General features: G+C 34.5%; 2 protein-coding genes across 2 annotated transcripts; one reads left to right on the top strand and one right to left on the bottom strand.

Moving 5' to 3' along the window:
- The first annotated feature begins 187 nt into the window (after positions 1–187).
- Positions 188–6,310, top strand: LOC146917644 (TMV resistance protein N-like). The gene is made up of 6 exons (XM_085719475.1): positions 188–950; positions 1,138–2,236; positions 2,709–2,981; positions 3,077–3,928; positions 4,194–5,004; positions 5,357–6,310. Exons 1-6 carry the CDS (start codon positions 472–474, stop codon positions 6,133–6,135), a joined length of 4,293 nt encoding a protein of 1,430 aa, XP_085575601.1. The 5' UTR covers positions 188–471; the 3' UTR covers positions 6,136–6,310.
- A 35-nt stretch (positions 6,311–6,345) lies between these two features.
- LOC146917643 (TMV resistance protein N-like) lies at positions 6,346–11,432 on the bottom strand. Its single transcript, XM_085721904.1, has 6 exons — positions 10,365–11,432; positions 9,960–10,238; positions 8,767–9,567; positions 7,778–8,513; positions 7,336–7,469; positions 6,346–7,248 (listed from the first exon to the last, which is right to left on the bottom strand). The coding sequence occupies exons 1-6, from the start codon at positions 11,430–11,432 to the stop codon at positions 6,346–6,348; spliced, it is 3,921 nt and encodes a 1,306-aa protein (XP_085578030.1).
- Between the last annotated feature and the right edge of the window lie 1,399 nt (positions 11,433–12,831).

Raw genomic sequence — 12,831 nt, 5'->3', positions numbered from 1 at the left:
ATTGTTTAGTGGCTTAATGGTCTTTGTGGCCGTTTGCAATTTTTAGTGGTCCGTGTGGCAGGGTTTACAGATTATTATATTCTTATCCCAGCTGTGGAACAAGGTCCAAAAAAATACTAAAAAGCCTGGTCAACTGTTGACTTTGTGGCCAATAATTTAGAATACTCAAGAATAGTAATCATATAGTACATTCTACTTTTTTTTTTTTTTAATAATAATAACTTTATCATTGGTGAATGAACCAAGAAAATAGGACCAAAAGAAATTATTCATTGCTTAAATTTTATTGCATAGAACATGTCATAGAATCACACTTTGAGACACAAAACTCTCAACATCCAAGCTATAAGAAATTCAGAATTGATTCTAAGCCGGTGTTATCATATATCGACTAACAGAATTTGAACAAATCGTTATTTTTTGCAATCTGCGATTGACAACATTGATCTGAGCTAAACTGACACATCCCACATGGCTGCTTCCTCATCTTCTTTCAACTGTGGACATGTTTACCATGTTTTCTTAAGCTTTAGAGGCGAAGATACTCGCGAAAATTTTACCGGACATCTTTACAATGCTCTTGATCAAAGGGGAATCAACACCTTCATAGATGATGAAGGTTTAAGGATTGGAGAAGAGATTTCACAAGCTCTTCTTAAAGCAATAGAAGAGTCAAGGATTTCCATCATCATATTTTCAAAGAACTATGCTAATTCCACTTGGTGTCTTGATGAACTTGTGAAGATTCTCGAGTGTCGGAAAGAGAAAGAACAAGTGGTTTGCTCAGTTTTTTATAACATTAGTCCATCAGATGTTAGGCATCAGAGAGGAAGTTATGAAGAAGCTTTTGATATGCTTGAAGAAAAATTTGAAGATAAGAAGGAAAAGGTGAAGAAATGGATGGCTTTGACTGAAGCTGCAAACCTTTCTGGATGGCATTTTAGTAATGGGTATATACTTATATTTTTCACCTATTCTGCTTTTAGTTTTTTTGAGAATCATATTTGAAAAATTTGTTAAAATTTAATTTTGGATAAAAGGATAAAGCCGAGGGATTTGGATTAGATGATTGCATTTCAGTATAATTTCGAATTAAGATACATTACTTATAATATATATGCTCTATGTAATTTTCAGGTACGAATTTAAATTTATCCAAAACATAGTAGATGAGGTATCGAGAAAGTTGAATCGAATCCCTCTAAATGTCGCTACACACCCAGTTGGACTGCAATCTCGCGTGTCAGATGTTAACTCACTCTTAGAACTTGAATGCAATGATGTTAAAATGATAGGAATTTATGGTATTGGTGGAATTGGTAAAACAACCATTGCTAAAGCTGTGTACAACACAATATATGGTCAATTTCGATATGCGAGTTTTCTTGCAAATGTAAGAGAAAATGCAAGTCATAGGGTTGGTTTAGTCAAACTCCAAGAGACACTTCTGTTTGAGATACTTGGAGAGAAAGGAATGAAATTAGGAAATGTGGATAAAGGAATCAATATAATAAAAGATAGGTTATGTAGAAAAAGAGTTCTACTTGTTATTGATAATGTGGATGATGTGGAACAACTTCAAGCATTAGTCGGAGGATTTGATTGGTTCGGTCCTGGAAGTAGGATTATCATAACTACAAGAGATAAACATTTGTTAACTGCTCATGAAATTGGTTTAACTTATGAGGTGAAAAAGTTGAATCATATTGAATCTCTTCAGTTATTTAGCTGGAATGCATTTAAAAGAAGTGAACCTGAAGATACTTATTTGGATATTTCGAATCGCACTGTTTGTTATGCAGAAGGTCTTCCATTGGCTTTAACTATTTTAGGTTCTGATCTGTGTGGTAGAAGCATTCATCAGTGGGAATCTGCATTGGATAAATACAAGAGAACTCCTAATAGGAAAGTTCAGGATATACTTAGAATAAGTTTTGATGGTTTAGAGGAAAATGAAAAGGAAATTTTTCTCTATATAGCTTGTTTCTTTAAAGGGGAGATAATGGAATATGCGTCAAAAGCATTGCGCGCGTGCGATCTGCATCCAGTTATTGGTATTGCAGTACTTGTTGATAGGTCTCTCATAAACTTGGATGAAAAAGGTGTAATGTCAATGCATGATCTTATACAAGATATGGGGAAGGAAATTGTTCGGCAAGAATCACCATTGGATCCTGGAAAACGCAGCAGGTTGTGGTATTATGAGGACGTACTTCAAGTACTAACCGATGGAACGGTAAGGTTCAAATCTTCTGGCTGCTGTTTTTTCCTCCTTACATCGATATACTGTTAAATACAACTTTTTGAAATTTTGGAAATTGTATTTTTTATTTTGGTGGACAATGAATGCTAGTTAACTTAGAGAAAATGACATTTAAGATGCTTAAAATTGATTGGTGGAGACAAAGTTGATTCTAGAGATGTAGATTTGATTTTGAAATGTTTGAATGTTTTCGAGTGGAATTGATTTTGCCTCCATAATCAATTCTAACTTGAAGCTTTTGCATACAGAATCCACTTTTGCATGAAAGTATCAAAACATAAATCACTTGACATTCAACTCACCTTTAGGCATAATCAGTTTTAAATACCCGATTCATTCAAAATCAAATTTTGTCATCACAGAACCAAACACACTTGTAATGTATCTTATATGCTGAATTGATTCTGATGAGGTAAGCTTTTGCTTCCATGAATTTTTTTATTAGGGAACTGACAAGATTCAAGGTATAATGCTGAGCCTACCTGAAAAGCAAGAGGTGCAATTAAAATCTCAAGACCTAAAGAAGATGAGAAACCTAAGAATGTTGATAATTCGGAATGCTGAATTTTTTGGAGGCCATGTTAATCTACCAAATAATTTAAGGCTGCTTGATTGGGAGGAATACCCTTCTCCATTTTTACCATCTGATTTCCTTCCTGAGAAAATTGTAATGCTAGAGTTGCGGCGCAGTCATATAACATTGGACAAGCCATTCAAGGTATGATGACATTTTTTTGGGTAATCCTATTCGAGACATTGTTTCTGCCTATTATGTTTTTTCAAATAGTAACAATTTGAATTTGTGTTTTCCAGAACTATGCAAATATGACTTCTCTGAATCTTAGTTCATGTGAATTCCTGATAAAAATACCTGATGTTTCGGGGATACCGAGCTTAGAGCAGATTATTCTAGAGGATTGCACAGGCTTAGTTGAGGTTCATGAATCGCTTGGATCACTTGATAAACTAGTTTATTTAGGTGTTGAAAGGTGCACTGAGCTAAAGAAGTTACCAAGTGTCCTGAACTTGCCGCGACTATCATGCATTGCTCTTAATGGATGTACTCAACTTGAGAATTTCCCAGATTTATATGGAAAAATGGAAAATCTCAGAATCATCGAGGCGGAAGAGACAGCTATACAAGAATTGCCTTGTAATATGGTCAATTTCAGTAACCTTGAGGTGTTAGTACTAAAGTGTTGCACAAATCTTAAGGATTTTCCTAGAACCATTTCTTTGTTGCCAAATCTTATGTTACTTGATATTTCTGGCTGTCCAAAACTTCAACTATTTCAAGAGTGCAATGAAAGTTCATCAAATTTAGAGTTACCAATAAAACCATGTCTAAATTTTGACTCTTCAGAAATTCAATCCTCATATGGTTTCCCTTTATTGGAAACCCTTGATCTCAGTGACTGCAATCTTTCAGATGAAAATCTAGAAATCCTTTGTTGCTTTTCCAACCTCACATCCTTAGACATATCAAAAAACCATTTTGTAACCCTACCTCAATGCTTCAATAGGCTCAGTAGCTTGCATGAGCTTTACATGGCCAATTGCAATAATCTTCAACAAATTTCTGGGATTCCACCTAATTTAGAACATATAGATGCCACTAGTTGCACAATGTTGAATTCACAATCATTGGACCTCTTATTAAGCCAGGTTTTTCTCTAATACTTTGACTTTGAGCCTATTTGAATTCACACATGTTATTCTTTGTTATATTCATTAACTATGTACTGAATGTAATTAACCACATTTTTAAACAATATTAATCATCTGAGTTGTCGAATTTTGATGTCCAATTTGTTTATCAAATAACACAACTCCTCAATTAAGTTTTTTATTCAAACAAGACCCGTGTCTCTCCCCGAGTACTTGTGAATTGGTAGGTATTCTAAGTCACATGACAATTCTTTTCTAATAGGTATTTCACAAGACATTCAAATTTGAAGTTATAGCACCAAAGTCAAGGTTACCAATGCCATTCAAGTTCAACTACCATAGCAAAGGAGGATCCATGTCATTCTCGGTTGGCCACGAGTTCCCAAGAATTGCCCTGTGCTTCATTTTTGAACTAGGAAATAAAAGAATTGGTTTTTTTGCCTGTGAAGTTCAGATATCTATTAATGGACAGAAAGCATCCAATAGAGAACAGTACTTCCTTTCAGTTTCTGGTGATCTTGTATGGATGTATCAGCAAGAAAACTTGATGGATTTAAACGCATATTTACTGCATGAACAGAATCATGTGGAAGTTTCTTGTGAAATTATAGATGCGAGTGAAGGCGCAGATGTGACGATATGCTTTTGTGGAGTTCATGAGTATAAGGAAGATGCGGAATTGAAGAAACCAAGTTTGACATTGTGCACAAGTTTTAGTCCTTGTAATAATGGAAACTTGGATAACACACAATTTTATAGGGAAACACATGAAAATCCATATCATTATGAAGATAACTTGAGAATTGATTGTTGCACCTTGCCTGAGAATTTAAGGCTTCATGAAGTTTCAGATGAACAAATGAAACCGCTGTCAGCTTCGATAAGTTCAGAAATGCTTGAAGTTAATGGTCTTATGGCTCAGAAAAATGAAGATAGTATAGATAATTTGTCAGCTGATACAATACATCAAAGCAAAGAAATCTCTTCATTAGATATGCAGCTATATGGTGATAGAATTTGGGATCCAATGCTATTAGAATGCCAATTGAACTGCATGAATGTGAAGAATAAAGGTACAAGTGATTACTGTCTAACTTCATTGTCAATCGAAATTGTCTTGATCACCATTGCTATCTTTTGTTTCACTTACCTACACGCCTACCGAGATTTTCGTTAACTTTACTGATTTTAGTATGTTTCTGCAAGAGTTGTTATTTTCACAAAAATTTGACATCAATTTGGATTGTTAACGATTACCTTGAGTATATCGTTAATGAATATACTAACGTGTCACAACTCATTAACCACTCCCTAAACGTAATTAACCATGATTTTCTAGTGTTCAAATATACATGATATTCATTAACCATCCAGATTAGATGATTAATATATGAATTTTTTAACAACCTAAATTTCTTCCTGCAGACAACATCATGCCGAGTCATCGAAAATTGGAGCCAGAAGAACTTTTAAGTGATGACAATATGGAAGCATTTTATTCTACACTCCATGCTGAGACATATGCTCTATTAGGAGGTATAGGAGATACTGGTGATGATTCAAATTTGGCTTATCCTAAACTGAGTGAAGAAACCAAGAAAGCCTTGGAAATTCTGAAAGAACTCCTCTCCAAACCAATTTGTCATCTTCTAGAACCAACTCCATCAACATCCATGAAAACTACTTTGGAATATCTTTGTACTTTAGTTGCAGATGATGATGTTTCAATGAGGTTAAAATCTATAATGCTACAACTTTTAGCTGACTTTACTCAGTGGAGTTGTGACTACAATGATGCAAACATGAAACTTGAGTCCTCAATTTTAGTACTATCAAAGCTACAAAAACTTGAAGAGGGTGTAGTATCAAACAAGAACCAGTTCATCGAATTTGTGTCAATAGAGAGTGAGTTGGGAATCCAACTAGTTTATTTGGAAGAAAGAATGAAAGAGCTTGAAGAGCAAATTAGTGTCATTAAAGTGAACATGTCAATCTCAGAAGTGGCTAGGGACACTGCTCTTAGAAAGAAAAGAGAAACATTTGAAGCAGGACGAGTGTTGAAAGCTCAAAGAGATGAGTTGAGGAAGCGAAGGTTGCGGTTGAGAGCGGAGCAAGAATCGGCTAAGGCTACTAAAGGATACATTGAGGATGAGTGGTCAAAGATTAGAGAGAAATTTGATAGAATCTTGAAAATTTTGAGTTAGATTATTGAGCAAGATACTAATTGTGATCTATATCATGTAGGAAATTTTATTAGTTTTTAATTACTTTCTTCTTTTAAAATTAATACATTTGAGTTAGAGAAAATGAAAACAGTAAATCTGAATATTCTTTGTATTCTAATTTATGACGCTGAATGCTAGATTCAAGCTTATATTATGTTCTGAGTTAGTTACATAAGTAACAGACTCTAACTAACTGGAAACTGTTGTTCTCCACTCTTCAAAATTGGTGCTTCCAATGAATTTTTCTCCAAGCTTTGACCACTCTTCTTCAATATTAGCTTGAGTTATCTTTGCCAATTCCTTCTCAGCTTTCAACCTTGGAACTTGGTTCCTCAAATCTTCCCTTTCAACTCTCATCTCTTTTCCTTTACAAAACAATTCTGTCTTTCTCTTTACAACCATTTCTCTCTGTGCTGTAAAATCTGCAATCTCAGATTTTATGGCATTGATTTTCTCTTCAAGTTCTCTCTTCTCTTCCTGCAAGCTGGATAACTGATTTGACAAACACTTCTCCACCATGTCCATTTCTCGGAAGTCTTTCACATTAGCTTCAAGATAATCATTCACTGTCTCAGCTTTTGATAGATTTGTAGTTGCTGACTCAAGTTTAAGGATTGCATTGTTGTAATCCAAACTCCACTGAGAAAAACTATGTGAAAGTTTTAGTATTACTGATTTTGTTTTCAAAGACAATCCTTCATCCGGTGTTAAAGTGAGTAGATATTTTAGAATATCTTTCATCAAACCTGAACGTCCCGGATGCAACAGAAGAGAGAATGTTTTTGAGACAAAGTCTTTTAAAATCTGCATTGCTTGCACAGTTTCTTTACTAGGCCTAGTTCTCACAGTTTCATTGTTGGGTTGGTTGTATTGAACATGTAAAGGAGAATCTGTTTCTGCTTCAAGCGAAGCATAAAACGCTTCCATATTGTCTTCATTTATGGTGGACTCAACAATGTTTATGCATGTTTCTGCATTTAGGATAAGTTGTTTGCTTTTTGTTGAATTAACATTGATTTGTTCAACAGAAGTGATTTTATCAACTAATTGTGTTCCCTTGTCTCTGCTTGTTGATGCAATGGTACTTGATTCCTGAAAGCATAATAAATGAAATGATTAAACAAAAGATTAACAAGGTATCCTTTCTAACATGCAAACTAGCATGAATTTTAGTCTCACCGGTGCAAAATTTTCAATCTCATTCAGCTTTGATTTTTGTGCAAGTGTTGGATCCTTGTTATGGATACTTGTAACAAGTGCTTCTTCTTGTGTTTCAGTTGAAGGATCATGTAAGATTTTACTGGAATTGGTCTCTGCAAAAGAAGAAAATTTGAAATTAATGAGATTGCCTTAGTCACTTGTTTGAGCTATTATCTTGGAATTCCAAATGTGGCCAACAATGAGATCGCCTTAGTCATAAGTCCAAAACAATGTAGAATTTTAAACTCTTTAACTCCTTAGTAAAATCAAAAGTTTATCGATTACATCAGAGTTTACTTAAGCTCATTTTTGTGAAAGCTCATTTTTGTGACCTAGAATTGTAAACTCGTAATAGTTTATGAGTTAACCGGAGAGTTTGACCATGTTGGACCATGTTGGTTGTTTCTATATGCTACTATACCTTTTCCTTTGTCTTTATTCACAAGTTCAAATGTGTCTTGGATTTGATGATCAAGGGAAGCTGAATGATGTTCCTCTTCCATGTACTGGCTGTCAATGTCACTGTCTGGTTCCAACTCCTCATCATAATCATATCGATTGTCATCTTTTCTCTTGTTGGATTGAAGATCACTCATGACTTCTGATATAGTCTTGGAATATTCAGCTAATATTGAAGTAAAAACAACATCTTCACTTACTTCATCATAGATATCCAAATTATCATTTTCATGGACCATATTTGAGCCATGAAGATCAGGACTTATGAAGGAGACATGGTCGATATTCATCCTATCTTTGTATAGATGAATTCCACAACATTTAAGAGTCACACTTTTTGACTCATCAATGACTGAACATGAAATCTCCACCCGATTCCAACCGGATGTTATATGTTCATTGAAGCCATGCCACTCGCTTGCGGTGAGGTGAATTCTCAAATCAAAAAGCCATACATGACCAACGGGCCACTCACTTTTTCCTTGGAATATTTGTAGGCCATTGATTAGTATGCAAAACTCACATGCATAATTGGTTTTCCTTTCATCATCACCACTTAAAAGAAAAAATAGAGCAATTGCAGGGAAATTTTTACGAATCCAAAAGGAGATAGACTCTCCTTTATTACAATGATCAAACCAACTTGGAATTTTTGTCCTTGGAACAACTATGTCTATGTACTCAACTTCCTGAAATGCCTGTTAAGTAGATAGAAGTGGTAACTATTAGTAACCCTACTTCAAAAGAAAACAGATTGGAAAAATGCAAATCAAAAACACAAATTTTAATCTCATAGTTCGGTCGATTTGCCAATGTCTCGGACTGCAAAGTGATTGCAGTGTTTTTCTATTGTTGAAACTTAGGGTTACAGATTACAGCTTGTTTTTAAATACAACGAGCAATACCAATAAAGATAAAAAAGTTCAACAAAGGAAAAGGAGGGATATTGACCTGACTCAATAGTACTTCTGAAGATTGAGGAGTCAATGACATACACTTCCTTGCATCTATATATTGCAAATATGGTGGAAGCACTGAAATATCTCTAAGATGCTTGCAGTTTTCTATGTTTAGAAGCAAGAGATGAGAAAGGTCTTCAATGCAGTCAGGAATGGTCAAGAAATTGTTTTCTGATAGGATCAACCACTTTAATTGTAGAAAACATTTGAGAATTAACTCAAGATCTTCATCTGATAGATTACAATTTTTGAGACTTAGATTACTTAACTTCGGAAGCCAGACAGTAGTTCTGTTTTCCAATGACTTCCATAGAAGTTTTGGAAGTTGTGGACATCCTTCCACATTAAGCTCTTCAATGTTTTGAAACATATCTGTGTTACTAGGTAGATCCTCAACATTTGAGCATGATGTCAATACGAATTCTTCAAGGCCATTGAAGTTTTCAATTGACCTTGGAAATTTTTTTATTGCTGTCCCTCCTATGTCGATATTTTTCATATTTTCCACTTTTGCCAATACATCTGGGAAACTATTAATGTTAGAACACTTTCTAAGATTAAGGTATTCCAGATATTTTGATCTCAGGCCACGTGGAAAACTCTTGAGTTTAGGGCATCCTTCAGTACTCAATGTGACTAGTTTGTCAAGATCTCCAATAGATTCATGAATCTCAACCAAGTTTCCACAATTATTAACAAGAATTCTTGTTAGATTTGGGGTTGCAGATACATCAGGTAGTTTTGTTAGAGAGTCACAATCACTGAAGTTCATAAATGTCAAGTGCTCAAACTTCTGCATCACAAGAACAGTTGGTGCTTAGAAATTTACATATGCAAGTTATTAGATTTTATATCAAGCATAACTCATCCTTACAAAACCGACTAAAAAAGATGTGGACTACACCCACTTATAAACTCATTTCAGGCCTTATCATATGTGACTCTTTACACGCAACCTCACGCTTAGGACTGTACATCTAGAGCGTGACCTGAGTGGCCAATAATGATTGGCCTATTGAGACTTGGATAGACTCTGATACCATATTAGGTTTTATAATGGGCTTAGCTCATCTTTCCAAAACCAGCCTGTAAGGTGAGGACTGCCCTCACTCATAAACTCATTTTCTGGTCTTATGTCATCCAATACGGGGCATAAAGATAGAGAAATAATGATAAAATACATACCTTAAATGGCTCGTCCATTGTAATACGACTCTTTGGCAAATTGAGTACAACAAGTGTCTTTGGATGAAAATTATCAGGTAGAGATGTTAAAGGATATTTGTTCCATTCAAGCAATCTCAAATTATTTGGAAGATTTTGGGGGGCTCCAGAAACTTGTCCATTCCTAACTATGAGGATTCTAAGCCTTTTCATATTATCAAAGGTGTTGGCTTTTAACTGAACTTCTTGTTTTAGGTTAGGCATGTCCAACACAAGGCCTTCAATTGTATCAGTCCCCTTCTTGAATTCAACCACCAAACAGCAACCATTGAAATGAAAATTTGACAAATTTCAATATTAGTGAAAATTCAATGTTTTTTCAAAAGGAAAGTAGTTATCTAAAAGTTAAAATAGCTTCAAACTCACCATGTTTTCTGTCAAGACTTCAAGAACATCCTCATGATGCCATAATCTTCTCCGTTTGCTTGGATCAAATGGCGACTCCTTTCGAGCAATGTCTTTACCTAGGTCTTCTATAAGATCATGCATCTTTACTGAATTCGATTCACCAATTGTTACAAGAGATTTGTCAACAAGTACTCCAATGCCATATTTCGAATAAAAACGACTTGCATCTAGCGTCTTTTCTACATCAGCCTTCGGATATCCTTTGAAGAAACAAGCAATGTCAAGGAAAATTTCCTTTTCATTGTCATCCAAATTGTCATAGCTTACTTTAAGGACATTCAGAATCTCCTTGCTTGGAATTTTTTCATATTTATTCAATGCACTTTTCCATTCTTCAATTGTTTTGCCAAATAAATCTGAACCTATTACATTCAAAGCTAATGGATGACCTTTTGCATACTGCACTACACTTTTTACTATCTCCCCATAACTTGCATCAGGTACATTTTTTCTAAAAGCATTCATACTAAACAGTTCAATAGATTCATGATCATTCAGTTCTTTCACTTCATATATTTTTTTAACTCCATGAGCAGCTAGCAAATGTTTATCTCTTGTTGTTATGATGATCTTACTTCCAAAACCAAACCAATCACGTCTTCCGACCAATGATCTTAACTGTTGAAGATTATCGACGTCATCGAGAATCAAAAGAACCCTTTTGTTGCGAAGCCGTCTTTGTATTATAGGAATTCCTTTGCTCACATCATCCAATTTGATATTTTCATCTAGCAAATGAAGCAGAAGGGTCTCTTGCAAGTGTACTAGACCATGTTTCATTGAATTTTCTCTTACATCAACAAGAAAGCTTGAACTATCAAATTTTATAGAAATTGAGTTATATACTGCTCTAGCTAGTGTTGTTTTACCAATGCCACCAATTCCACAAATTCCAACGATGCAAATATCATCATCATCATCATCTGACTTGTTTTCTAGAAGTGACGTTATTTGTGAAATTTTGTAATTCAAACCAACTGGGTGATCAGCTATGTGTAAAGGGGTAAGATTTAATTTCCTAGACATTTCTTCAGTAATATTTTCAATTAATTCATATTCATACCTGCAAAATTAATAAGAAAATTGAAGTCCTTTAAATTAAATAAATTAGCTTGTTAAGAATATGTGCATTCTCAAAAGTGATCTTTATAAAACTTGTACTACATTCAAACTTCTAGTGTAAATTTAACCAAATATAAAAAAATTCTATCGTGAATTGTGTTGTTTGTTAATTCAAGTTGTTAAGTGATCCAATCAAACTTAGTTGGTTAATCACATTAGAGATTTAGTTTGTTTTGATTTGTTACAAGTTTCCTAGAATATAGATTATATTTGTTAGGGTGGTTACTTAACTTGTACTTCAAGTAACCTAGCATACACTTGTATATAAGCTACTCCTCATGTATAGTTTCAAATAATCAATAACACAAGTTTATACTTCAATTCTAATCATTCTTTAATTCTTCTATTCTCTCTAATCCAACAAAAACTCAAAACCCTAAAACCCTAACTTGTTGATCAAGTAGATTTGTTGCGCTACCAAATTGGTATCTGGAGCCATTGGTTTAGATCTAAGGGGTAATAGAGATCTTCAATCACGCAAATTCAAGGTAGAAACGATGAAGGAAGAACCATGAATGGTAGCAGCAGTTTCAACACCCATCTTCCAATTCTTGAAGCACACAATTGGGAAAGATGGAGTGCAGTGATGAAGAACTTGTTTGGAGCACAAGATTTGTTGGAAATAGTGTAGAATGGTGTTGGTGATCTAGCTGTGAATGCAACTGAAATTCAAAGGAATGCGCACAAAGATCTGAAGAAGAAAGATTGCAAGGCTTTGTTTCTGATTCAACAGAGTCTTAATGAAGGAAATTTTTAAAGAATCTCAAAATCAATTAGTTCAAAGGAAGCATGGGATATTCTTTCAAAGTATCATGAAGGTGATGATAAGGTGATGTTGATTAAACTTATTCACTGAGAAGGAAGTTCGAATTGATGCAGATGGAGGAGGAGCAGAAGATTGCTAAGTATATCTCCAAACTCATCAGTGTTGTGAATCAGATGAAGGCTTGTGGAGAAGCTATGACTTATCAACAAATTGTTGAGAATATCATGAGGGCACTATCATCAAGGTTTGATTTTATTGTTGTAGCCATTCAAGAATCAAAAGATGTGAAAACCTTGAAGATTGAGAAGTTACAAAGTTCACTGGAAGTTCATGAATTGATGGTGTATGAAAGAAGCAGTGAAAGATAATTTCAACAAGACTTGCAAGTTCAAACTATCAAGAAAGATGATTATGATAGGAACAACTTCAAGAAAGGGAAGAATAACAATAAGGGGGGAAACTGGTCTAAAGGCAAGAACAAAGGATCTGATAAAAGTGAATCTTCAAATGAAGGAAATTCTCATCAAAACAAGAAGA

Source organism: Medicago sativa, chromosome 6 (genome assembly GCF_051527215.1).
Source record: "Medicago sativa cultivar Bolivia chromosome 6, Bolivia_mono, whole genome shotgun sequence".
Classification (NCBI taxonomy): Eukaryota; Viridiplantae; Streptophyta; class Magnoliopsida; order Fabales; family Fabaceae; genus Medicago; species Medicago sativa.
This window is presented reverse-complemented; position numbering and strand designations above follow the sequence as displayed.

Coding starts and splice junctions, on each gene's coding strand:
- LOC146917644 (XM_085719475.1), top strand. CDS start 472: ATGGCTGCTTCCTCATCTTCTTTCAACTGTGGACATGTTTACCATGTT. Junction 2,237..2,708: donor AAGTACTAACCGATGGAACG/GTAAGGTTCAAA, acceptor TTTTTTTATTAG/GGAACTGACAAGATTCAAGG. Junction 2,982..3,076: donor CATTGGACAAGCCATTCAAG/GTATGATGACAT, acceptor TGTGTTTTCCAG/AACTATGCAAATATGACTTC.
- LOC146917643 (XM_085721904.1), bottom strand. CDS start 11,432: ATGTCTAGGAAATTAAATCTTACCCCTTTACACATAGCTGATCACCCA. Junction 10,239..10,364: donor AAGTCTTGACAGAAAACATG/GTGAGTTTGAAG, acceptor GTTGAATTCAAG/AAGGGGACTGATACAATTGA. Junction 7,249..7,335: donor AGATTGAAAATTTTGCACCG/GTGAGACTAAAA, acceptor TTATGCTTTCAG/GAATCAAGTACCATTGCATC.